At 43.5% G+C, this 27,220-nt stretch overlaps 1 protein-coding gene and 1 long non-coding RNA gene across 8 annotated transcripts in view; one reads left to right on the top strand and one right to left on the bottom strand.

Moving 5' to 3' along the window:
• LOC111245953 (solute carrier family 4 member 11-like) overlaps positions 1–27,220 on the bottom strand; it is a 424,503-nt gene that overhangs the window by 54,371 nt on the left and 342,912 nt on the right. For all 7 annotated transcript variants that reach the window (XM_086981588.1, XM_086981587.1, XM_022795003.2 and 4 more), the window contains one exon: positions 20,112–20,235. In XM_086981588.1, coding sequence (XP_086837714.1) covers positions 20,112–20,235 — 124 coding nt within the window. The remainder of the gene's footprint in view (positions 1–20,111; positions 20,236–27,220) is intronic.
• Positions 3,599–4,561, top strand: LOC147757458 (uncharacterized). The gene is made up of 3 exons (XR_015321853.1): positions 3,599–3,767; positions 3,985–4,086; positions 4,194–4,561. It is a non-coding gene; the product is annotated as an uncharacterized LOC147757458 (long non-coding RNA).

Below are 27,220 nucleotides of genomic sequence, written 5' to 3'. Positions count from 1 at the left end.
AAAGAAAAGGGAGAAAACATCGAATTTCGTGTACTAGCGATTTTCCAAGCAGATTTCTCCAATCAGATACGGTGATAGGTTGTTTCTTTTCTGATCAGTCATCTGAATACTCGCCGTCGTGCTTCTATAATACGCGTATTATAGATACACCTATTGCCATCGTTAACGAGAACTGAAGTCAAGCTAGCCGTCTTCCAGGTCCCAGAACTTGTCCTTAGGAATACCATCCTACTTTATCGTTTTCGCCAGGATGAGGCCTAAAGCTCCGACCGATAAAACAAGTGGTCTAAAACAAGTAGGAACGCATAGTTTAGACAAGGTCACCGTAGAAAGAAATACATTCTAGCGAAAATACCCAGGCTGGCTGGCTGGCTGGCTGGCCAATTCTATTCAGTCTTGTGATACGCTACACGTTGTTGGCGATGTATAGCCCTACGGCAGAAGCTGCTGATAGTACACACAGTCGCATAGCCACTGCAACAAGGCTAGAAATCAACGTTCCTTTTACATGAGACGACAGCTACCGTTCTCCAATGCATTATGCGTGGTGCACTACCACTGAACCGACCGGGTGTCGGTGACATTAAGCTAGTGGACTACTCGTGCCTGAGACAAAAAAACAAACTGTTTGAGTAATCTCCTAAGAACCGAAGGGCAGCTTTGTGTGGGTGAAGGACACTGACTGGACACAGGAAAAGAGGTCTCTGTGGCTAGCCAGCGTCGCTGTCTAGTCGGACGTCAAATAACACTAACTCCATACAGCAACGACCACGGCAATGCTACGACGTAATAACAACTCTGATTGGTCTACGAATTGCTACTGTGTACATCAACCCTATGAATAATGTTTCCCTTCCGCGATGTCCTACCAGCAGGTCAGCGTGTCACACGAATGGCGCAATGTACAATATCAGCGGTTCCCGTAATCTGTGTCGAGCCGTAGAAATGGTTAATTCTTCTAAGTACCACTACTAATATTAGTGGTAGGCTGGTGTTCCAGGAATCATTTCTGTTTCAGGACAGTTACTGGCTACAGGCTCCAGTACCCAGCTGCCACTTTACCCGGATTTTTTTTTCGTTTGTACATTTGCGTTTGTCGCTTAGTGCTATAATGTAGAAATAGAAACCAGAAACCAGGTAAACACGATCCTCGAAAATACAACAGGAAGAAAACGATAGATAGAAGAGGGGGCGCAACGAGAAAACACGAGAGAGCGGACAAAAGTCGGAGCGGTAGGGGGTGGAAAGAAACTAAGGGGAAGAGACAGGAAAGAGCCCCTCGATGGCGAGTCGCAACAAGTAGTGCTAATAAGTTCGGTGTCTCTAATGTGCCGTTTTTATCCGGAAAAGAAAAACTATTGGGTCAGACAGAATGTCAGACTGTAGAGGTTGCTCTGAGAAGAACGTGTGCAAGAGCCCTTGCTCTCAAGCTTCGCCAGCGCCTGTATGATCTACTGTCCGCCAGTAAAATAGTGTTAATAACGCTGCCTCTTATGCGGTTGACAGGCACGAGTGCTAAATGAGAAAGGAATTATGGCGGCTAGCTGCCGAAAGTTGAAAAGCCAGAAAGGAGGAGAAATCAACGTGAATTCTATGTGTTTATGCCACCATTTATTGGCTTCCCGTTAACACCATAGGGTAGTACATAAAGTTATTTCCGTATGTGCGTATCAGTACATACATGCGTTTTTTAGTATGTAACCGTAGTTACCGTGGCCAACTTACTTTGCAGCGGTCACAAATCATAATGGATATGCTAACCAGTACTTTCCCCTTGCCCGCTTTCTCTCTGTGGCGACATAAAAAGGACGCCCCTTCTCATTGAGGGCCATCACGCTATGGGTATCAATGCCTTGCCTGTGTGACCTTCCGATACGACGCTTTTCGAGGCAAAAGCCGCAGATCCAGCGGCAGCAAGCAGAAACTCCTGTTGCGCACGCCGCTATATCTAGGTTTGTATTTTTCCTATACTGGTATCCCCTTTCCATCTCTGTCTCCGCCATCAAGCCGTACAGGATTTCGTGCAGTTACTTCTATCTATGACAGCTAGTGGTCTGGCTTGGTCACCCGAGGGAGTAACGTTAATTTGCTGTACTTCAGGACGAGCCTCCTCGCTGTTGTCATTGCTGGTGCTGCTGCTGCTACCGCTGTTACCGCACCCGTTATAGCGGTGTATCGTCGCCCTCCTGATCAAGAATCCCTCGGTTGCCGGCCATCGTAGCACCCCTCCTCTATCCATCCCTTTAAAGCTTTTGACGGCCAGCCACCGAACAGTGATGAATTGCATCTTTGTAAAGGTCCCTGCTTCTTCTGTCCGCAAGTCTCGTCACTGTCCAATGAAGTAGCAGCATCATTGCCTCAATCAACGGCAGCGGGTCTGAGAAATGAAGATCTCCTCAGCACCTACACTCTCAGCCTGGGAGAGCTTTGCACCAGCGGTTGGCAACATAGAAATCCGCAAGAGGACATTTGGAGAAGTACCTTTTTCATCCCTCAGGAAAATGGGCATATTCGTGTGTATTGTGTACATATTGCAAGTATTGCGAAGAATGAAACGGGTTTAGTTATCCATAACTTGAAAGTGTCTGAAAAGAGCAACGTGTAACACTTTTTCAACACTTTTAACTGACAGGTGCGTCCAGCCATTTTAGTGGGTTTATTGACCGTCCTGATTCTGCAACAGAATCCTGTTCTGGTAGCCTCTATTGTATGATTGATTTTATTAAATTTGCCTACAGTAAAAACGCTCTCAAACCGTTACATGTCTATAGAACAGACATAAATCACTTCTTTTGCGCATGGTTTATACAGCACAAAGTTACACTATTCTCAGCAGTCACCATTTCTGCCCACGATGTTGTTATTATAAACATTTATCAATAGCCTCTCTAATACCAGAATACGTCAGGTTCATAAACGTCTTACTATGTTAAATAGTCACATCACTTTGGCAACGATTCGAAGTTTTGTCAAAACAGTGAAGATACTATTACATGTAAATTAGCATCGCTTGAACAAATATCAATTTCCTCTGTGGAACTTCTAAGCAATACTAACAGCTCTTTCCGGCAGCCTTCTCCGTACAGTGGGTAATCTATTTTCCGCCGCTGTAAATCCACGAAGCCGAACTGTTTTGTACGTATACTAACACACGCATCCTCTGTCCTTCTTTAACTTGCGCTTGAGATGAAGTTGAACAGAGATTAGACGCTAGCACCGGGTCCTTGGCCCCGTCGTCGACAAACGGCATACTGCGCAGGGACCCTTCTGGAACGGAGGTGAGCTGCACCACCTCAACACAGTCATCGGCGCCATCCATGATAGCGCCGTTGACTATGTACGTCGGCCCTATGTTACTCAGAGTCACTTACTTGCTCATTCATCTCCTTGGCCTTATCGCAGGCAGCGTGGGTACTACAAATTGTAATGGGTGACATTCTCCTTGGGGTAGTAGCGGCAATGGCGAAAGTTCCGAGCTGCTTAGGTTAGGCAGGAGTCAGGGCCGCTACTACTCCAAGGAGAATGTCACCCATTACAATTTGTAGTGCCCACGCTGCCTGCGATAAGGCCAAAGAGATGAATGAGCAAGTAAGTGACTCTGAGTAACATTCTTTGTTTGTCCAAGCTATTCTTTGTTTGATTTTTAATCCAATCAATTTATGCAGTAGACTCGTTCTGAAGGAGTCAAGTGGTCCGCCGCGGTATTCACGCACACTAGCAGCGGTCGTAACCCGGATAAGCCGTCAATACCTACTCGTTCAACAATCGTACGTAAAGACGCTGTGGCAGCTCTATTCACTTCTTATATCTATGGCCCCTTGCGATGTTTTTCAATTAAAAAAACGGTCTGTCTTGCGTGCGGTGTCCCTTTATTGCCCCTTCTGTGCCCCTCCTCGTTTCTTTTTCGTCGTGGACGTGGCATACGCTGCGGACATCGCAGACGCTTTATTTTCTTCTTTATCAAATAAAATATTTGATTTCAAGGACCCACTAGATCCACTGCAACCACTCAAGCCGCCAATCGCCTTCTACGGTTCTTATACGCCTGACATCGAAACTGAGCGGATGTTCGCCCAGAGAAGTCAGGTAATCATAACTTTCGTCTTCTTTTATTTATTTCCTTTGCTTACTGTCGGTGTCCCTCTCGTAGCTCTGCCCTTATGTACGCGTGACCGCCTTCCAACTTTTTGCAGGCCGCCGCCTGAATTTCTTGTGCTGCAGTGCTGCCTAGGTTCTGCATAGGCAACTCGATCCGAGCGCGTTGGGCGATTTTACCTGCTTGGGATGACCAGCTCATGCTACGCTCCGTATTACCCCCTGAGTTCCCCGACTACGTCGCTGTTTCTTTATCGACGCCAGCGAGACTGAAATACGTATTATGATATTTTCGTAGAGAGGGTAAAGAGTCTGCTTCGCTGCCGGTACACCGTTCAAGCTTCTGCATCGAATGATCATGGTCATCCGTGTTGCCGTTCGTTCATCTTCCTATAGTATGCAATCGATTTTTTTGTCCTCAACCGCGAATCATCATTAGGATTTTAAGTAATGCTTTTAACGATATATATATATATATATATATATATGGCACAGGCGCGTATATATATATATATATATATATATATATATATACGCACCTGTGCCATATATGCGATGATATATGTTATTTTTAATCTTGTTTCGGTCCTGGAGGCTATAGGGTGTTCGACCCCAATAACGTTAATTGATGCTACAACCAGCATAGTCCATATGAATAGAATACCAAGTGGCAAGACTTAGATCGCATTCCTTTACATTTCATTGTAGATTTTTGTGTTGAGCTAAGTTTATTGTCATCACTTCAACATTAGCTTTAACTATTATATTAAAAAATAAATCACAACGTCTGCTAATTTAGAGGGAGAGAAAAGAAAATGCATATAGAAAGGACGCTTCAGCAGTAGTAGCGGGTAACTAAGCAGCCACTGGAACTAGCTCAGCCATTGTGACATACCCTGTGTATGATGTGTTGATGCCACTTTGTTCGCCTTCTAGCCGGCTCTGTTTTGCTCTCGATTTTTATCGACATATCGATGTAATCTGGGGAGAGTCCCGTTTAATTTTCAAACAATATCATCTGCTTCTTGCCGTTATGCCTGCATCTTCTGCTGCTGTCAGTGCCGCCGGCGCCACTGTCCTGATGCCCCGAGTAACGTGCGGAGTGCCGTTCTGCTCATCTTCTCCATTTTCTAATTTTTTTTGGTGGCGCAAAGGAAGTGCTCGATCAGCCGTATCCGGTCAAGGAGATCGCTATCTAACCCCGCCGCTGCCCTGATCTCAATTGCATTGCCAGCGAGCCAGCATGGTAAGCCGTCAGACTTTGAAGGACACAGTCAATGTCACACCGTTCTGTGCCCTACGCTCGTGCCACTAGGGGCAACTGCAGCCGTAAAAGGCACTTTCGTTGATTCTGCTACGGTCCTGAGCTATCCATCCGCCTAATACTTGGTGACACGATTCCAACCTATGCGACAAAGTTTACATCAGAGCTACGCATGCATACATTGCACTGGTACGCGTTGTGACTTTTGTGGCGTACAAAACGAACACGAACTACTTTTTTGAACCTATGCCGCAACAGCATGTCGATAGGCAAAAAGCATCCGATCAGAGAATCAGGCCAAATCTTGCTAGTTACTTCGGTGCTGTTCTTAGAAAAGGTACACATGATGCTCCGGTTAATCACGCAGCTTTAAGAACCATATCGTCTCCAAGCGCTGCACATAATTGTGTTTATTGTGAGTATTATAGTCTAGTCGTCTAAACACCCTAGGTTAAACATCTGGATGTCCATCCGTTGCTATTTGTATCACAAGGTGCTGTTTTCATAGAATCATCATGATCATTGTCAAGACCATTCATCACGCTATTAGACGATGGGTGTAAACGGGGGAGGGCCAGCAAGCAAAAAAAGAAGAAGCCCACCTCCCGTCGAAGCGTGAAGTGAATTGACGCGGTATGAGAGATGTTAAGCAGAGTGGACTGGTCGTTCAGCTGTTCAGAAACACGAAGTGATAAGCCATCACATAGTGAAGCTAGGAAAGCTTCGCGGCTGGGAACACAGCAGAACAACCCTTGCGCTATGTGTAGGCATTACTATATCCATGAAAAATATGGGTTGGAACAAAGACTGCTCAAGCAGCCCTGGCGAACATTTCCGGACACTGCCTATCTAAGGGGGGCTGTACCATAGTACTATTAAACTACACTTTGAGAAAGCGTGTGGTGTCTGGCCTGCGTGTCTTATACTCATCGTTAATTAGCTTCATGGCAACAGAGTTGAAACTACTGGTTTATCAGTCGCTTTTCGGTCGTTCGGTTGATGCCTGGTGCAACCTCTGAGGTTCTGAACTTCTAGTTCACTAAAGATTACTGTAATTCTTCATGTTCCAGCAATTAAGCATACGCATATTATGGATATGAGCCCGGCGTGCGCGCGTACGGGCGGCTTTGAACAGAGGCGGTCTTGTTTGAAAGAAATTATGTGTCAGCTTATAAGAAGAATGTACTTCGAGTGGGGACATTTCTGATTTTTGTATTACTTAAACCCCCACGGCTGTCAGAGTCGTTCCTTTGTCAGTGCGCTGTCTACCGGACATGAAACGATAACGGCAAAAAAGCACCATGCCATGTGCCGTTTGCCCATGTTGAAATTGCTATGGCATATGGTGCGGGGGCTCTTAATAGGCCTAAAATATATATATATAGTACATATATATAAAAATATAATAAAGGTCTCGTAGGTGGTGCCTCGGTGCGGGATGAAGCAGAAATTGAAGTCGAAAAAGAGGACTGAGGAGAAAAATCGACGAATCTGCGCGCAGAGTAATAATAGATCGCTTGTTAGGCAAGGGGAAGGCGGATAGGGGCGACGGCGAGCGCTGCTACTTCTGCTGATATTGCCGTAATTTCTTGGCTGATACAAATAACATAATGAGTGTGTAAGCCAAAGGAGAACAAGAAGTACACAGTAAGCTATTAGAGAGCATACAGGAGCAGGAGATGAAAATGACGTAAGTAGGTTTTTTTATGCTGTTAGTTTCCTAGTGAATTGCCACTACGTCCTGTTTCTTTAGTGGTGTGTATCAGCAGTGACAGTATCAGCTCATTGAGGAAAAGACGAGAGGCAGGATAATCGGAACTAAATACTAGCAAATAGAGTTAATGAAAGGAAGCATACGAAGGAAAATGGCCTTTCGTTAAACGAAGATAGCTACCACAGAAACGAGGAAAGAATTCAGCAGTAACGGTATTTTTGTCGGATGCTTCTATTTATCTTGTTTATTTTGGAGAGATACCATCACCGAAGGACGCGAGATGGGCAAATCGGCGGTAAGTACAGGCGTCAGCCAACTTTAAGTGACTACTAGACAACCAAAGACGTGTAGAGACCATGTGTATAAATATATCACACATGATTCCTATTCTGCATAAATGTTCGGTTCCTGTCTAGCTATATGCAACTGAAACTCTGTGTCTGTTTGTTCGTCTGTTTGGACGGATTTTTGGGCGGGTCGTTAGATAGAATCCTAAGAAGAGTTACGTGGGTAAAATTAAGCCTATTGGGTAAATAGGTTTTTTTTTCAGGGGGAGTCTGTTTTCATCCGTCTAATGGGGCTCAATAATAATTTAACCAAGTTTATAATTTTGTCGCAGTGTTTAGCATCTTTTTGCGTTTGTTTCAGAAGTTTTTCATACATACCCATGCAAATCTCACAGGAGCCCAAGATAGTCTATATGTCGGGGGGTTTTTTGTTAGAAAATGTTTTCCATTGACAAAATGGTAACCGAACAGCTACATGGAAATCTGTGTTGGAGAGATCGTTTTTGATACGATTGAAAGCTTTCGCCGAGCTAAATCAGGATGCTATACACGTTCCTGTACCCAAACCTCAGTCCTCAAGTTAAAAACACTTCTCAAAGGACGAAAACCTAACATGGTGTTCTATGTAAAGAATTTCTTATGACACCCACTGATAAATCTCAGCTAACTGTATATGTCTCTGTAGCTAAAATGGGTATTTCAGTGTGAAAATAGTTAAAAACCCATTAAGGGCTTGGTCTCACCTGGTGAAGATACGTTTCGAGCCATTTTTTAATACTTTTTTGAAAAGAGTTCTGATAAGCGCCAAACAGAAGGTTGTAGCGGCTGGTTCGGCAGACCTCTCACTTGAATTTTTTTTTCTAAAATGTCCTTCAAAAGAGTTTTTAGAAAAACATAAGGATATCACAAATATATTTTTTTTCCACGCGAGTTAGCACTTTGTGATCATCAGCTTTTTTTACGATCAATGGGTCTCGTCAACTTGAGTAAAAATACGATACATATATACCTAAAGCTGATATTGATATCTTTTAGTAAAATAGAACTAATATGCCAATCGAGATACATCAGATATTTGTGTTTTTGTTTAATAGATTGTGTGTAATTATTAACTAGCCAAAAAAGTATAAAAAAATCTCGAGCTCGATGATATTCTAGAGACAAAATCAGTAGGTTAGTCGACTTATTAAAATCAGGCGAAAGTCCACTTAATTTACCGACGTCTCAGACAAGCAGACAAAGTCAAACAGCCAACATAAGAAAACCTGTAATTTTGTTTCCACCGGAAGGCTGGCTGCCAGCATGAAACGAACCGTATGTCTATTTCGGGTTAGAACCTGCGCCACAACCTGTTTCTAAGATTAGCAGGTAAATACTCTACATACTAAGATATCACCGGAACCTTGTTATTAACCGAGGTAAACGAATCAGATCACCTAAGACAGTTTACACAATATAGACATGGAGCAAAGTTTTCCGGTCCATCAAGTATATGCTAAAAATAAAAACCAAATTATAAACCTACTTTCTTTGCTAAACTAAGCTTCGGCATCGGTTGTTGACTACGGTATAGAGACCTGCGTATTTTGAGCGAGACGTGCTTCAGGTAGAGAGGCAATGGATGGTAAAGGAATGTTCTCGAGCATATATTCCCTATTCTGTTGTTATTGCTATTACTATGTCCGTAATGATCTCCTTCTAATTACTACGTTCCGCCCACCTTATTCCGCTGCAATGGTCGTTATTCACTGAACTGTGTTCCCGTCGGGAAGAGTCGATGGAACAAAGCGACCCAGCCATCAAGAGAGGCGCCAAACGAAATTGGGTCACGAGACAACTTAATTTCTCTTATGCCTCAGCAAATCAATTTGATTCAATTCATTAATCACGCGCCACTGTTGGCCAAAGTACTACACGTGCTCATTATCAGCAAAGGAAACACCTGTTCCTTCACTTATTTCCAGGAGCAGAGATGACGATTTAGTTCATAATAATGTGTAGCGAATTCGGACTGCTCAGACGGCCAGGTAATTGTAACAGATTTTTTATCGGAACTTCGACTGCTTTCCAGATTTCGTGTAGTTTTGTCGAATGTTAAACGTTTATAACTGACCACTGTTGCATGTTTAGCCATTTTCCATGTGGAACATTGCAAAGTAAACGAGAGACTCTATCATACGGTTCCTCATGCTGTCACAATGATAAGTAAGACTGCTGAGTATTCTCGGTTCACATCGATTATGTCCGTAGGAAATGTTATTATTTTAAGCATGCATTATTAATAATATAGAAATACAACTTTGACACTTCCATAAGTACTCGCACATAGGGGCCTTAGCAGGATCAATGGCAATAGCACAGGCATTACGCTATATAACTGCCTATTTAATTCATTAATATGACTAGGCAGCCAGGACACCATCCCACATCAGTCTATTGTAGGCGTCATGAGTTGGCCAGCCGGCCCAGACAGTGCAAGTTACATTATAGCTTACTACACTGCCGAAATACCTCCTGTTCATTATACTGTTCGAATAAGTGTCAAAAAGGTGGGACCAAACCAACTACTCTAACGATTCGAATAGGCGGAAAACACCGACCCATTGCTAACATTCATGCGAACTTCCGTGCGATCAATGGGTTTACACGACCACACCTACCTTTTGCTCAAATGAGCGCTTCCCATGTGCGGTATACCGGTCAACTTTAGCGCAAAAAGCAACCAGCCCCCAAGATCAAGCCGTACACACATGTTTTTTGGACCAGTTTGGATAATTGTTACTGGCGAGCTGGCGTTCTCCGTCGTGGACCATCTCGAAGAGTGAAAAATGAATATGAGCTGGACGTCCGTGGCTAGTCTGCGCCTCGGGGCATTGAACAATCTCGGCTTATTAATATCAACAAGGTTTGTGTTCTGGCGAACGTAGACGCTTGGTTTGCTCTTATGCGATCTGAACATTCGCCAGTTTGCCGGCCGACGCAGATTTGCTGATCTTGTTGGTAATACTGTGGAGTTCACAAGTTTCCAACCCCATACTTATGGCCCTAAAAGACGCCTTACTAAACCGACATGGATGGCCTATAGCCTGCCTCAAGGCCATTCCTCATGGTCTGGTGAACAATCCTATGCATACAGCGTTCGTTTACTGTATCATCATCACACTGGCAATTCTTGAACGACATCAAAAGGAACCTAATACGTTACATTGCATTAACTAAGGAAACCTTCAAGCATGTCATGTGGAATATTATCACCCAGCGTGAATACTACCGGCGAAACGTCGACAACGTAAGCAAGATTTTCCCATTCATCCTTTTCTCTACGGCCTCAACATGCTCCTTAAATTTTTGACGTTCCCTTCGCGCCTGTTTAACCCCTGCTCGCCGTTCTCAGACGCGGCATTCTTACAGAGACGTCTTGTTTTACGCACTGGGCTATCTTCTCATCGATCGGATCGAGCATTCAGCACGCGCACGACGATGCGAAACGCTGTCTAAAGAATATCGTCCTTGATAATCAATTGAAATATTTTCAAATAGCACAAACCGTACGGATCAAATCATTACTGAGCCACAACCCAGCCCGAAGCACACTACTAATATTGGACACCTCGCCACTACTGCAGGGCAATATGGTGAAAGTACTCTGCTCGATGGTACCAACAATGGCAACTGTGCTTTAGTTTGATCTATGGATAACAAGCGTATCGGCTATTGGCGTTGCAAGGAAATGCGCCGCCGATGGCATTCAGTGACAATCTGAAGAATACAAAGGAGGCGGTAAGAGTTGGTACGCTCTTCTTTCTACTTCCATACCGCATGGAAATCGACCTCGTTAGCACCTACTAATAAACGTTTCAACCTTATCCATAAGATTACCCAGTTCCAAACTAATAAGACCGTGCCTAATAAACAATTAACGGTGCCGGATTTCACGATATTTAACAGTTTGACTGCTATGAGCATTATGAGCGCAGCTATGACTGACATCACAGGGCATCTGGCGTCTTGTGAAGACATTCGAACTTCACAATTTAACTTAAACATCTAAGTCTATACACATCAATGAAAATTTCCATTGATACACACTTGTATTGATCCCTATCTAGTAACTTAATGAAATTATAAATGTATCCTTTGATTCACCTAATTGTTGCTTCTCACTATGCCCCATTTAACAAGGGAGTATAAGATCTATTTGACCTTATGAATAGCTAGCCATATTATATTTGTTAGTCGTCTTATACGAAACGTACAACATAGCTACACTTCATGCTATTAACACACAAGGAGTGTGTTTATTGTTAGTTACAGATATTGACCACGTATGTGACCGTAGCTAAATCTAATAACAATATTGATATTAACAATAGCAATACACTTTTATCCCTTATTCGTCTCATGAGAAGTATATGAGCGTTATTCATTGAGGTCTGTCTATTCGGTCCTTCACAATGGCTTCATTAAATTATCCTTAGAATCCTCTACTCAATAGTAGCTTTGGTCGACATAGAGCACAAAGGGTGCGCGATCGTTCGGCCTGAAATCTGTGATGTGCGTTACTTGACTTCGTATGCAAGTATGTATTACAACACAGCCAGAGCGAACTTCATAAGTGCTGACCAGCTGAGCCACAAACGACTATAGCCTGACACTTCGAAAAAACAGTGACCTTCGTTTGGGTGACTCTATCACAGTTTGCTGAGTCAACAGTGATGACGTCGCAGATGTGTGCCAGTAAATATAAACGTATATCAAGAAAGACACCTGGTTAGTCAAAAAGACACCCGGTTAGTCAAAAAGGCGGACCAACACTTATCGACCATATTACCAACGTTATCGCGACCTACATAGGCTGGAGGGAAGAGTTGCTGCCCGTCGGCATATGTTTATATAGAGAGTTCCACACGTGAATATACATGAATTTAATGTTTTATACTCGGTCCGGTACATGGTTTCGTGCCGCATTGCCACTAAGCCAGTCAGGAATAGCAAACGGTAGCACAACTTACTCCGCTCGTAGCTTTTAGGTACATAGAGCTTAGACTTAACTAATCTTCATGGATGTCCTATTTTACCTTATCCTTCCAGCCATTTCTATTGCAGCCGCTCTTCGCGTACTTCCCTAGAGAATCGCTCATTTACAAAGTAATGATGTGACCTGAGCTCTTCAAAACTGGGTCCTTTCTATGTCATGCATTACCCAGTATGTGTGCTTGGTCCGGTTCTTAGCTTTTTATCTGCTTTGATGGCAACTAAAACACTAGGGAAAAAAATAAGAGGTTTAGCCAGTGACTTTGTGGCCTTCCAGGAAGCCTGCGCCGCTCGTCAGGACTGGAGTCGGTCATTCCTGCTTTTCCACTTCCATTCCTAGATATCATACTTTATGATGTAATTCGTTGCCGGAGGAACTATACGAATGGCATCACGTGCTTCTGCTCATTCTGGCCCAATCTAAGCCACTCACGCTGCCTGATCTGAGTTGACGATGACTAGCACGAGTATCTAAAGGCTGATGCCGAGCATTAGTCTCGTGCAAGCAGCATTGATTACCTCATGCCACGTTGCTCTTTTTCTGTCGTTTTCTCCCTAACTTTTATCTTATATGGCGACTTTAATCAGAAGGTTTCGAGTGTCGCTTCTCATTTCCCCATCCATCTTATACCGGGGCCATCGTCTACATTGGACAAAAGAGTACGAAAAAATTAGAGAATCGCAAGAAGAGAGCATGGCTGTTGCAATTGGTGCTGCTGCTTCTGCTACTGGACTGCGAAAAAAAAAAGATCATACCCTAGAGCGATAACCTATTTTGCGAATGTTCAGAACCTTATGCCCTCCAACTACTCCAAACGCTCTAGTTTCTTGTGCATTTTACGTAACGTAACACGTTGTTCGACGGATCCTTGTTCCTCTCCGTTCAAGAGTGCGTAGCACGGAACGCGGAACTGCCTCTATATCGCGAAGCGGTACCCGACCAAACCAGACGCACATTCTGATCGAGTACGGTGGTTACGAATGAGGTCGCCACTGCTTTCACCACTGTAGCTCCACTGCCTTCGTCGGCATGACAAGCTTTACATTGGACTTTGCAAACTATAGTATCCTTCATAAGGCTTAAACCTTATGATCCAGATAGGTTCAGTCTAGACATCAAAAGTAGTGTTCCAAAACTGGTGTCGCCTCGCAAACAACAAGTCACAACCAGAGGAAGAAGACCAGTTCTAAGAGACGCGAGTGCTGAGGTATTGAATGTAAGATGAACGTAAAACCAAGTATAATTGCATGACGTTGACCCGCTCAAGGTTTAACGAGCCTTGTTGACTGATCGTGACATCAATACCCGCTGTAACATAACCTCAAGCGCGACAAAGCGCTAGCGATGCCCGGTTGATTGTGGTAATATGACAAAGGTAAAAAATATGTTGTGAGCGAAACAAAGAGAGGTAATAGGAAGAAGAAAAGTTATTCGCGAAAAAGACAAAGACCATAGGAACAAAACAATCGAACATATGATATTCCTCCCTGTAGACAGGATAATAGTTTATTTAAGGCAAATCATGTATCCGATAGGCCAAAAACAGAGGCTACTTCTAATAGAATCGACAATTATCAATCTTCAGTGACCTCTAGTGATTATGTTTGCAACTTAGTTATTTTCGTATTTGCACAAATCCATCGTAATCAAGCGCCTTCAAGCCCTTCAACCTAAAAAAGAGTGCTCACTCGATATAAATTGTCAACGCGGTAATCTAGCACGGACATTATGTATCGATACATAAGTTATTGTCAAATTATTACAGAAAGCTTTGTTTCTTACTTTCTGGCTAGCTTTTGACAAAGACAGTAGCTAAAAACTAGTTAATCCGACTCTAACTTCCCTTATATGATTCATATTTCCACATGACATCAGTAAAACATAGGCGCATATCTCCCCACGTATGCTTTCTTCAGGTAAGTGACTACAAGATAACAAGATAACACGGAGCGTGACGGATGTGTAGATTTGGAAAGGGTCTTCGGCTGCCCTTCAAGAAAAATGCCGCTCACGTTTCTTTTTTGTTCAGTTTTTTTTCTTTTTTTTTTGCCATTTTTGTACTCGTGTTTCATGATTAGTTTAATATTAGCAACTCTAGATGGACGCTGAAATAGCCACGGTCGCCGTGGCAGGTAACACCGCAAGGGATAGTAGCGTACTCCGAATATTTTGTGCAGCGTGTGGGCGTTGAGAAACCAACCAGGGTGATCTTTGAGTCCTCAGGGCGAGCATATTTTAACACTCCACAACACTCTACCTGCAGCCTCTAACAGTCACAGCTGTGGTTGCAGTTTTTCCTCTTTGACTGCTCCTTTGTTTTTTTCTGTTTTACCATCTATGCGAAGAGTACAAACGAGGATGGGAAGGAAGTGGGAAGGGGAAACTATAGAAAGGTCAAGAAAAAGAAGTGAGGAGACAAGGAAAGAGAAGGAGAACTGGATGAGCTAGAGTAGAGAGGGAGCTGTTTCCTTTAGTGCGATCCGAGCGCAACGGACCATGCTTGCTAGCTAGCACTTAGAAGGTCGAGAGTCAACGTAAGAAAATTGCGATAGCATTCCTCTCGCTTGACCACCTTGGATGGATCTAGTCGAGCGGATCTGCGGAGTTTGCTAGCGGCTGTGCTGGTAGTTGGCGCAGCCTTTTTGGATTTTGCAGCTTCTGGTCAATGCTATTGCGACCAGCGTTTCTTTCAGGCGTTTGCCAGTACTCTTTCGATGGTTTCAGCAAGGTTTTCCCTTGCAGTAACACCAGCGCACCGCGCAGCGTTACCAGAGAGAGTAATGCAGCCTAGTAGAAGGTCAGCGAGCACACCAGGTCATCCTATGGTGGATTTTTCTTGCATTGCCTTACGCCTAGTGAGGTCTAGAAAGAGGGAGAAGCGCTCAAGGCAAGTCTAGACAGTGACGCTTGCTGATAACGTGAGAGTGGCTAGCGCTGATGTATGTTCGATAAAGTGATCGCTGGGCCGCAAGTCAACACAGGAAGAGTAGTGTGCAGAAGGGGGACAGTGGACGTTTTTTCCGGAAGCGCCTTTTCCGTATCTCCCAACGGCTGATTGATCCAACTGTAATGGCGGTTGGAGGCTTGAGCTTAGCTTCGATTCCGCGTTCTCTGGTGCCCTTTCTTTAGCTCACTCCTTTTTGCTCCTGTACGCCGCGTTCATCCTTCGTCGAAAGGGTTATGTCTCGAACTCAACGATAACAGCAACAACAAAAAACGAGAAACGTTAAAAAACCATTGGGAAACAATGTAGTTGCGAAAGTGTTTGAAGGACAAGCTGACAAGAAAATAGTGTTTCATTAAAAAGTCTGCGGGCAGAGAGGACAGGCAAAAGGAACGGAGGATGTATCATTATGTCAACTTTCGCCGTCGTCGCCCTCATTGCCATCACCACCCATAATCGCCTGTTCCATCATTTTAACGATTTCGTCACCTCTCGGCTATTGACGTCTGCCTGAGCTTGGCCGGTAACGCCTCTAACAGATAACAGTGGCTTTGACTGCAAGAGCTTGTATGGTCAGCGCGAGTTAGCAACGGAACAATGAATGAATAGCAACCTTATATAAAGCTCGTACGACATTTCGATTATGATATACCTTCGTTTGCCGCATTGGTCTATGAAATCTTATAGAGAGGTACTTAATTTTAGTTTCTTTCTAATTACACTGGCTAATTGAAGCTTGCGGTGTACGATAGGACTATCTCGCGACGCAAAGTTACAGCTTCGGCCTATTTGAACGAGATTACGATCGACATTCTTCTGCAGTTGTTATTTTGATTGCATTATATCGTTCGAACTAAAGCCTTCTAGCTGTAGACCTAAGGGAAGCAGACTTTTGATACTGGTCTACTTTGAAGCTTCAGAAGCTTATACTCTCAGAGTCTAGGATATATAATAAAGTGTTCGAACAACAAATTTCAGAGATCAAACACTTAAAAAGCTTTGGCACCTTTATTCGTTAGCCAAATGCGCAAAAACGGCGTGTAGTTGTTCTTTTGAACGTCGAACGACATCGGAAGATCGTCAATTTCATTTTGCGAAGCATGACATGATACGTACCCGTGGTTCGATCTCTGCAAACGTTTCCGATACTATTATATATTATTAGTTATAGTTTTAATTAACTACAATAGCAATAGTTTACTAGGCAATTTAGTATGACCTTCAGCCGTGTTATTACTACAATAAATTAAGGAGGTTTTTATTGTCACAACAGTACGGGCTAGTACCGGTGGTTCTTTGTGGTCAGGTTCCGTTGCCAGAAAGCTAGGTTAGTTTGCTCAGGTGGATTAGAGCTTTTTGTTGTTTCGTAGATCTTTCTCACGCATCCGTAATGGCCTGTAACACCTACCGCTGAGTGGAAAACGTATTCACTGAAGAAAGGCTAAAGGTACTGCGCGTATCCTATTATGATGGCCGAGCAGTTGCTGTTGCATTCGGTGGATCCAACCGATAGGATCGTGCCTAACGTGGAAATGGAGCGCCACCTTCTTGAACAAATCGAGCATCGTTTAAAAAAGTTCTGTCGTCTTATAAGGTTACTATATGGCGAGCTGCGAATAGGAGCTCAAATTTGCCTATTTGTCCTTCTCTCCGGTGGAAATTCATTGTACGAACTTCTTTTCGACATGTGCCTTTTCACTTCGTTGAAACAGCCACAATTCACGTACAGCCATCGCTTAAGGACGTCATGTCAAGTACTAAACCAATGACCACGTAACATCATTCTCTAAATCAGTGTCTATTTCTTTTCAAGAAAACGCCAATGTTGAGATATTTTTCAGTTTGTATGTACGACGTGGTTTATTCCATCGTCGATTAACGACTCAACAGGTGAGAAACACCCAACAAAGTATGGGGAAACATCCCTTGTTCCATGGGAGTTTTTCCTTTGAGAGCTATGTGCGGCCATATGTTGTAAACCTGGAGTCAAAGCTCTTGATGTATTCAGAACATGTAAAGCAGACCGACGATCTAATTACGCATAGTAGAAGACGCAGCGTCAGCCTCTATTCTTATACGATAACCGCAAGTTTTTAAAGACGATTCCCTGTTCAATCGTATACAAACTAAAGACGTATATTTATTTGTACTGGCAAGAGTGGCGAAAATGTGTCAATCATTGCAAAACCAAAGGGTTATTCTCTATGTGGTTGCTCACTGTGACTGTTCAGGCCTTGAGGATGCGTACCTATAATGTAATTTAAATCACAACAAAATAACTTTATAGCATGAATCTATATCTCAACCAATAGATAAATCCAATATGTCTTATTCGTGAGTACACTGGGATTAGACTTTATTGCCAACTATGAAGAGTGCGATGCTCCATAAAGCTCCGCGAGCAGCTTTGTCACAAGATGACTTTTGGCCATCTGGAGCGCAGCTACAGAAATGGTCTTCTCGAACAAAAATATCATCGCCCTAATGCGGTACCACTTTCGGTATTACCGACTCAATACGTTACTTATAGGAACTCTCATTTTGTTTGTTCTTCTCTATTTCGGTCTCGCATTCGCTTTATCTATGGAATTAGATATGCACACATTAGCACGACGTCGATACGGTCGTCCATCGAACAAGCCGTACGACTTTCCATATAGCTGCGCTACTTTCGACGAAGAAGACATTATGTCTGAACCCTTGACCTCTTGAAAACTCTCAACCATTATACGGTTGGAACGGAAGGCACCGGGGGGCGACTGTTGGGCATGTAGCAATGGGTATCAAAGCCATACTCAAAGCGATTACACATACTGGATTGACATTCACTCTTTTTCGTGAAATGATGCAGGGACGGAGTAAAAAAAAATACGGAAAGCATGAACAGCACGAATCCTCTGCTGTTTCTTGGTCACTTCAAGCCGACTCTAGTTTCCTGCCTGGTCATGTTCAGTAAAACAGACGGTCGTGAAGCGGTCTCACTCCGTGTATTACCCGCGCAGTACAGGAAGTGAGACGGATACTTGCCGCTATCTATGAATACAAAGCAGGGGTGAGTATGTGCAGAAACATCTAATAATTGAGTAGGGATTACTGCTTGTTCCTGTTTTGTCTCCCTTTTCTCGTTATTCTCTGTGCTGCTGCTGTTACCGTTGGTGCTGCTAATGCTTTCTCCAAATCCCCAACATCTTGCCTTGTATCGGTCGGTGAAGAAACCTCTAGGAGGCTGCGTGGCTTGGAGCAATCAGTAGGGGCCCATTAGGGGAAACACTGAGAAAGCTCATATCAGCGTCCACTCAAGCGGACGGGATCAGCCAGCTTTTCTTCTGCTCCCGTTTGGCTCTCGAGTCCGGCGACTGCTCGCTTCCTTGTCTCTTGCACTATCTCTCTCGGAAGCTTCGATTAAGGCTACCTTTGGCCTAGGCCCCTGTGCCAGATTGTGGCAGCGGACTAACCTGGTGGGCCATGGTGAGGCATCAATACTGTCAGCAATGCTAGCGATGGTCAGTCGTAGCTAACATGTGGCACGAATTAAGAACTTCTGTTCTTGCCATAAGTCTCACCCGTACCACCACCGTTACGATATTATCTAACAGATACGCGGATTTATCCGGCTATTTAGATACCTATTTAGGTACTTTGGTAGTGCTAGCAGCAAAGTAAACAGAGAAAAATGCACAACATCGAAGCAGCGGCTAAGGGTTCAAGCTTTAGATCCCTGCAACTGTTCATCCTCACGGATCTATGCAGCTTTATTGCTGCAAGCTAAGCCATTAAGAACAAAACATTCTATAGTATATGTTCTATTCGTAGTAAGTGCCGTTGAAGATGCTTCCAGCATCTAATGGACACTGCAAACTATTCCGGTGCTTAAATATTTCTTAGTTTTATTTTTGCTTCCGTGTATGACCCCGCTATATGTGCTTGAATGCTGCATAAAGCACACTAGTACGTTGGTAAAACAGAGCAAAGCGTAATTAAAATGAATATAGGGTTTAACTTCACTTGTTTTAATTTGGAAGTTAACACAATGTGTAGTATTGCATCCGAACAATAGCTAAGTTATTTTCTGAATGCGCTTATTTACTCATGTTAATGTTATCGAAACCGAGAAACATCATCGTACGCATTCATTAATTTTTATAGCCACCTACATATCATCATACGTCCAGCAGGCGTGCAAAGAGCAAGCCACGCTAACGGCAGCTTCAAATAATGGTCTTATGGTTGAAGGTACAGTAACTGTGATAACTTCAGTAGCATAACTTAGTGTTTTCGAGTAGTAAGCAGTACCCTTACCAAAATCAATTTTCTCCTTGTCGTGTTTGAACTCGAAGAGCGAGGGCTTCATCATCCCTTCCACTGACTCAGTCAATAATTATTTATTAGGTATTATACATATCGACAAGAGTTTATAAATGAAACCTAACATAAAATAGTACCACTATGAAATCTTCCTTAGTGCAACAAAGATCAGCACACTTCACCTGAAAATATTGACCTGTTGTACACGGAGATTGCGGGGTATGCGGCTACAAAGTCTAGCGCGCGCTCCCTATTGCTTTTCGACGTACCGAAGTCTAAAGGACTCCGGGGTAGAAAATCCGTGGGGCATTTTAGGCCGAGGTCGGCCAGCGAATAACAGTGAACAACACGCTAGTTTCGCAGTAAGTTTCCAATAAGGATAGTTATGCAAGATTTAGGTCCAAGCGTTGTTATTTTAGCGGTTGACCCAACAGTTCTTAATTCAGAAGTCTGCCTTAACTACTTACTTCTTTGCTGGGTGTGAGCACGAGAATGAAAAATCGAACTTCGTGTGAGGTTCTCCCCATGTTGGCGGGGTGCTTGAGTCTTGCCACAGCCACGTGACGCTTCTGTAACGACGGCAGCGCACAACTGAGAAAACCACAGATGCATGCAAGAAGAACAAACCATTGGTTAGTCACGCAGACGATTAGTTTTATCTATCGAAAATGAAGAGTAGTAAGGAAGTACGGTCGACATCGACGCGCACGGCCGAATGAGCAGTCAAGGCCCAACTCCTAGAAGTGCTAATTTCTTATACCAGTGAAATGAATTCATTCATTTAATTATAATAAATAATAATGAAAATAGTTGATATACAGATATATAGAATGATTAGTTAGAATTGTCTTACTTTTTAATCAAGCATCTTTTCAAACGTTCTTGTTTTAATCTAAATTTTCTTTGCAGCCAACTTCCTAATCCCTATACAAGCAACGAACTAATCGGCCACGAGCCTACTTCAAGTGCTGACATACTTGTAAGGCGCTTTGCATCGTAGCTATTCGGGGTGAAGTTCATTTTTATACGTGGGCCGATGTGGGTTTCAAAGTGAGTTTGTATTAAGCTGAAAGTAGCCGATATTTTATAACCTCAGTATGTATCTCATGCATACATGGTAAATAACTAAGTACACAAGGGTATGAAATACGTACGTCTAGCTTGTACACAATAGATAAAACAATTTACTTTTTCCCTTGGGAGTGTTGTACATTAGCTAGTAAATGTGGTGTATAAAAAAGTATAGACGTCGACATATCAGTGAATAGATGCCAATGCGATATGCGTAATCAGCGAGCGTTAATCTTACGAATAACTTCTTTAAATGACTGTAAAACTTATTGAAGTATTTACTCTGTACATGTGATAGAACTTGAAATCGCCGTCATAAGACTTCGTCACTCTTAATCACTTGTGCAACTAAGCAAAAGACAAGTATGCGCCTTTTCGAATGCATCTCGCGGGGAGGTACAGACGAACTCTCGGACCCGCGCGAGAACGAAGAGCGGGCTGACAGAATATGAGTAAAAAGGTTTGCCCGAGTAAGGACTCTATTCTGTGCTGCTTTCAAGCTTTTTTTGTCGTCGTGTCTTTAGTGCTCCGGTGATGCTCCGTTTGCATCAGCAGGAGCATCACTACTGCGTCTGATCAGTTGCGGCTTTGAGCCTCTGCCTACCGTCCATCTCTTGTGCCGACAGTGGGGAACCTCATATATTCCAAACATGCCACCAGCTCAGCGTTGGGCGTATTTGGAGTGTTCTTGGCCATGATGATAAGCTCTGGTTTCCCGAGTCCGCTGCATCTGCCGAGCTTCACCGCCGGTAGCGGCGGCAGTGTAGTAATAAAAAGTCCTCTTCAGCTAAAAAGTCCGCGATTCGTCCTGCAGCATATCCTCTGCATCTTCTCTGCGGTGTTAGTAACTGGTTGCCCTTTTTAGCCGTTTCATTTACCTCGATCTCCTCATGCTGTCTTGCCTATAAAGGCACAGGCAATCTGGCTAGGCCGTGGTTCGTTCGGCTAGAGAGTTGAGGCTATGGGCCACCGACAGCTTGTTTACCCTGCTGCATCGCAATAGAAACGAAAGTGGCTCGAACAAAGAAATAGACGCTTGCTTCTATCGAGGAGCCATTAGCTCACCCATTGCATTCCGAGTGCTAGGCAGAAAGAGGCCGGAGATGTTTGAGGTTAGCGGGGGTTGGGGCAGTATCAAACAGCGGAGGAACTGAAAGCAACCGTCAATCGATTCCCAGACCTTTTCTGCTGCTACGGCAATGAACGAATTTAGGACAGCGGTGGACATTCCCATTCGGTGTCACAGTAAAGCTCCACCGCGAAGATTCGAAGTCGCCCGCTTGCTACTCTTTCGTACCGCCGTGACATCACCAGTAATTTTCAAAAACCCAAACATAGACATTGCTCTAACTAAGATCGGTACACGTGCGGCTACGGTGCCAACATAAAGGGATGCACGTGTTTACGCATATTATAATGAACGAAGTGAATTACGTTTACCCCCAAGTTCAATCCTGTTACAGAGAAAGACCTCAGAGGCGAGCCAGCCAAAGGGCCCTTTCCCAGAAAACTCGATCTGCGTTTCGGAGGAAGAATGCCCGCCGTCTAACGATCTCAAATCAGAAGCAGCAGTGGATTAATCGTGTCCGTTCCAGTGAATCATCTGGTTGTCATAGGACCACTGGTGTATTCAAAAAAGTTGCGAGCAGAAGCTGCCAGCTTCTTTTCTTCCAATGAGCTTACGGTTGCTTTTTTTCGTTTATGGCAATGAACACAACTAAGAGGATTATAAACACGTGACATCTATAAGTGACGTTGAGCGTCGACAGGTTTAGATTCGAACCCGGGCTTAGGCAACTCGATGGAATACCTAATGGCGATACCGGACATAAAACGCGAAAGACAGAGGCCTTCAGTTGCATTAGTTAACGGGATGCCTCAGCTATGTCCTCAAATACTTGCATTAGAAAAATTGCGATATTCCTGGGGAGAAATCTGTGCCTAAGAACAACCTTTTATTTGAAAAACTAATTAAACTTCCATCTAACTTCATAACAAGACACAGATTTTAAGAGGACTCCACAGTAGCGCTCGAGGGAAGCGTATTAGAAGGAAATTCTTCGCGTTACATCATGAGAAAAACAAACCGTTATCTGAATCGGTTTTAATTTTATCCCATTAGAAATTCGTACAATATCGATAGAACAGATTCTGTTAACTTTGTTGAGTGCATTTTTTGGTATACATCTGGTCCTACTTCTGAAACGGCGGCAGGGGCATTTTCTTTAAGTTTGCCTACCGTCCGTAGCTTGCTATAGTACCATTATAGATAGAATAGAACTATGTTATATAATATGAAGGCCATTCAACGTTGCATTGCCTGGATTTAAAGTGATCCTTTAATAAGGCGATTAGTTTATTATTTACCTAAAGGGACGGACTACCCTGCTGAACACAAATACGCTGCGAATGTTTTTCAATCAATTAGGGTACAAATGGAGCCTGAGATCGTCTACTAGTAGGAAACAGGGTTTATAGTTTTATCGGAAAAAAGGGCCCAGTGAGGCCTCCAACTGCACAAACCGCAACGACTGTGCTTTTCTTGAAGTGCAAAACTCTTTTATCAATAACTTAGAGATTTTCGATCTACGACAATCTATGGACGAAGGACAGAACTTAAAGAAGATATTTGCCGGTCTTCTCAAAAAAAGAGCCAGACGTACGCGAGAGGCGACCAAAAATTGGCTGAAACGAATAATTACTATAAAAAGAGTCCCACGTTACGGATGTTGCACTGTGCAATGTGTAAATACACTCAATTGTTTTCTGTTGGGATCATCTTAAAGTTACTTTTTTACAGATGATCGTCCCTGTATTCTTTAGTTATCCTGATGCATCAACGATCCTCTCTAACTGACGGCAGTGCCACGCATCATCGCAGAACTAACAAGGACATTACTCAGCTGCTTCTGCCAATGACCCATGTATAACGTTTTTGTTATCACTTCTTTGATGCATCGTTCAACTCAGAGGAATTGTCTGTCATATTCCTTACAGAGTTTTTTGCCATTGCCTGATAGAGTTTTCATAACCACTTCCGTATTCAGGCCACAGTTTGTATCATAAAACTGGCCTTAAAGCAGAAAGCTCGGAGGCACTCATCGCTAGTCCACTCTACGACACGTAAAGATGTTTACGCCAACTTATGCCTGCATTATTGATGAATATTAGCGCATATGAATAAATGAGTAGTTGGAGCAAAATCAGCAAAGCCCGCGCCTCACTCTAAAAAGTCAGCTGTCCGCGACGTTCAACTGAATGTCAACCTGGCTAATTTGATGATATAAACCCAAGCCTGGAATGACGAACACTGGTCGTGCAACGATTTAGATCTGCCCCGTTTCGTCACCAGCGGAAAATTTACTTTTGGCTACTAACAGGATCTTTCGCCGACTCATTACCCGCTCTCAGCAAGCTGCGTCGCGTCGTGGGTCATTAGCAAAAACTGCCGTCAGAATCTGTCAGACCCATCTAGCAAATTCTTCTGCAACCCTTTTATCGCCGAAGCCAGCAAGCACAAACGATCCTACCCCATCCCACATTTTACTGCCATTCAGCAAGCTTTTGCGAAACCATGCGGTTGATTATGGCAATAGCTGTCAGTTAACGGCAAACAGGCGACGATATAATTGATACGTTTTTCACAACGCTTCCTCCTAGCCTTCCCAGAAAAGCAGGCGCAGCACATATCCTTCTTTAATGTCTTATCCCATAACGCCGTTCTCTGCTAAGAAGTTACGTTAGTCACCCTTTAGGCCTTATTCCTCTTCTCATAAGTTATTCGTCCCCCACAGCAGAGACGCACAAAAGGGGTTATTTATTCTGGCGCTGCCTAGGCAGCCGTGTCCAGGCTGGTGGCGTGTCGACTGTTTGCGCAACCCTCACTAGCTGAGCACTAGTAAGGGTCCGTTCTAGAGGTGCACGGTGGTTCTACAAAGGGGAATGTTTAAGTTGAGCACACTCGCACCCAAGCGTCTAGCTATTTTTATTATATATTATGGCTCTATAATGATTTCGCTACATGTATAAGAAAAAGACGATTATGGGAAGGCAACGAAGAGGTCAACGGCCGTTTATGCTCAGCAATTCATAGGCTTTCTTTAAGGCCCTAATTTCCTCCAATGTTCTACTGTTTTCGAAGTAATTCGACCGTAAAAACAAGAGTCGGAGACGGAAGGGTCGAAATAGCGAACCAACGCAATGTGCGGGTAGTGAACAGAAAAGTAAAGGGCAAAAGCAATGTGTGCTGAGTTGAGTGTCAATGGGACCGGGTCTCGGCTGCATGGGCGGGTTGGTTACGACCTTGCCAAGGCCGATCTTTGTCCGCGCATCGCGAAAAGCAGCGACAAACTGTACGTAGCAAATGAATTCGATAGAGAGCCCCACACTAATTCAGCTAGGTTTCTAAGGCTGTGCTAGCGATGAAGGTCGTCACTTCTTCTTTGCGGCGAACTGACGGCAGGGAAAACCCGCTTGCCGAAAAGACTTCTCTTAAAACCCTAAAGCAAAAGCTGACTGAGGTGTGGTACAGATTAGGGATCAGTGCCAGTCGCGCGCTGTCTGGGGCTTACGTAAGTAGTACAAGGGAGAAAGTAGAGAACCATCGGGACCAGTCGCAAAAGAAAATACCAAATATGGCTCCGGTCAACAGAACCGCACTTGCTTGACGGACCAACGAATAAGGCAAAATGGAATGAGGCGGAAAAGCTAAAATAAGATGGATGGGAGGAAGGAAGAGAGGGTGAGAAAAAACAACCGCGAAATAGGCATGGGGGCAATTTGGTGACTGCTGACTGCCATGAGATAGATCTCTTATTAAAATAGCCTTAGACGAAGGTATAGTGTAATACGACTAAGTAGGGGCGATGCTGTTGCAGCACAGCTCCGCATAAGATGATGGAATGAACTAGGACACTGACCGGTCTATACGAGTCGATTGATGAGTTGCCTTACACTGTTACCTACAAATGGCTTATCCTAGGCCCGATGTATCGTGCTAACTACAAAAGAAAATTGGATGTTTCTGCTTGGTGGGACCCAACGTCATTATCTCGCTGGTAGATTTTCGAAATGTTAAAAGGGCAGCATAGAAGAGTAATTTGGAGGAAATCAATTAACCATTACTCGGCCGTAGTTGCGCAAGGAACCCATTTCCTAATAAGCATATAAATCAAACAAGAAAATTGTGATTACATTCTTTTAACTGGAATTCGCCACTAACTTAGTTGACAAAAGTTAGTTATACCGCACAATATGAATACAACAGAACTTAATCACGAAATTGAAACCCTTACTTTTGAAGACATAACTCTTGTACGAATCATCATACATGGGTGAATAGCACAGCAAGGTTTTTTTAAACAGCAGAATGCGCATCTGTTTCCCTAGACTTAACATTAACTTATAGGATGTGCGTTAACAACCACTCTTCCTAGAAAACTTAAAAAATCGAAAGTAAGCTACGCCACAGACTTTTGGCCCAGTGCAGAGGTTTCGGTATCGTTTTAATTATCTAGAAAATAGAGCGGACAAAATGGATAAATGTACCCAACAAGCAGACGCATTGCATTGTACATAGCAATACAGATGCTCAATAATATTAAATTCCCTTTGAAATAGTCTTTTTTTCCATGTCGGTAACATGCGACAATTAGGCTGTAGCCTTCAATTAAAAAAGTGTGCTCAACGAATATGAGCAGTCAAAACTCATAGACTAACCGAACAATTGAGAGGATCAAACGAATCAGATTAAGCCACCGAGTACAAAATATTCCAATAATTTCACCTTGGTTAAGTCGACATAAAGAATAATATTAAATAACCGAACCATTTAATTTTGGAATTGGTAATTGGAAGTTGGGTTGAAGGCTGACCCAAGGTGGTTTTGAAAACTGCACCGCTATCTCTGGTGATTGGACAAGCCCCCCCCCCCCCCCCGAGCGGGGATTTCGTAGGGTAAAACTGCAGGGGGGGGGGGGGGGGTTACGGATTACCAAAAACAGCTGCAGCAGCTACCATATATTTCTTGTGTTAAACCTAAATAGACGCGTATTCATACCGCATGTTCAGTGAACTGGGTTGGAATTGAAAATGGCGTAGTCTCGTAACTTCATGCCACCATTATTAGCAGTGCTATACTTTTTCTATATTAAGCGTACTACGACTAGCGCTATGTATTGAATATTGTGTAGCCGATACTTATTGTTGTATATAATTGAAGTGATTGCAGTTTCTGTTAACGTAATTGATACGATAGACAATGCTAGATAGGACCGAATAACATTATTCAAGAAATAGCTAGTGAAAATTTAATATGGCACAGTTAGTTTACTGAATAGCCTGCCCGGCCAACTTTCAACCAGCCCTCAAACAACAACACAAATTGCGCCTCTGTGGTTTTTGATAAAAGTAGCGCGACACGTATTAGGTATAGCGGGTTTTCCCAGCACTTTGTCTCTAGCTCAGCAAGCGCTCCATTCTCTCGAAGCGCTCGCGTACCTGTCTC

This window comes from Varroa destructor, unplaced genomic scaffold, assembly GCF_002443255.2.
Source record: "Varroa destructor unplaced genomic scaffold, Vdes_3.0 BEIS01000002.1, whole genome shotgun sequence".
Lineage (NCBI taxonomy): Eukaryota > Metazoa > Arthropoda > Arachnida > Mesostigmata > Varroidae > Varroa > Varroa destructor.
The sequence above is the reverse complement of the archived record's forward strand: the minus strand, read 5'-3'. Positions and strand labels throughout refer to the sequence as shown.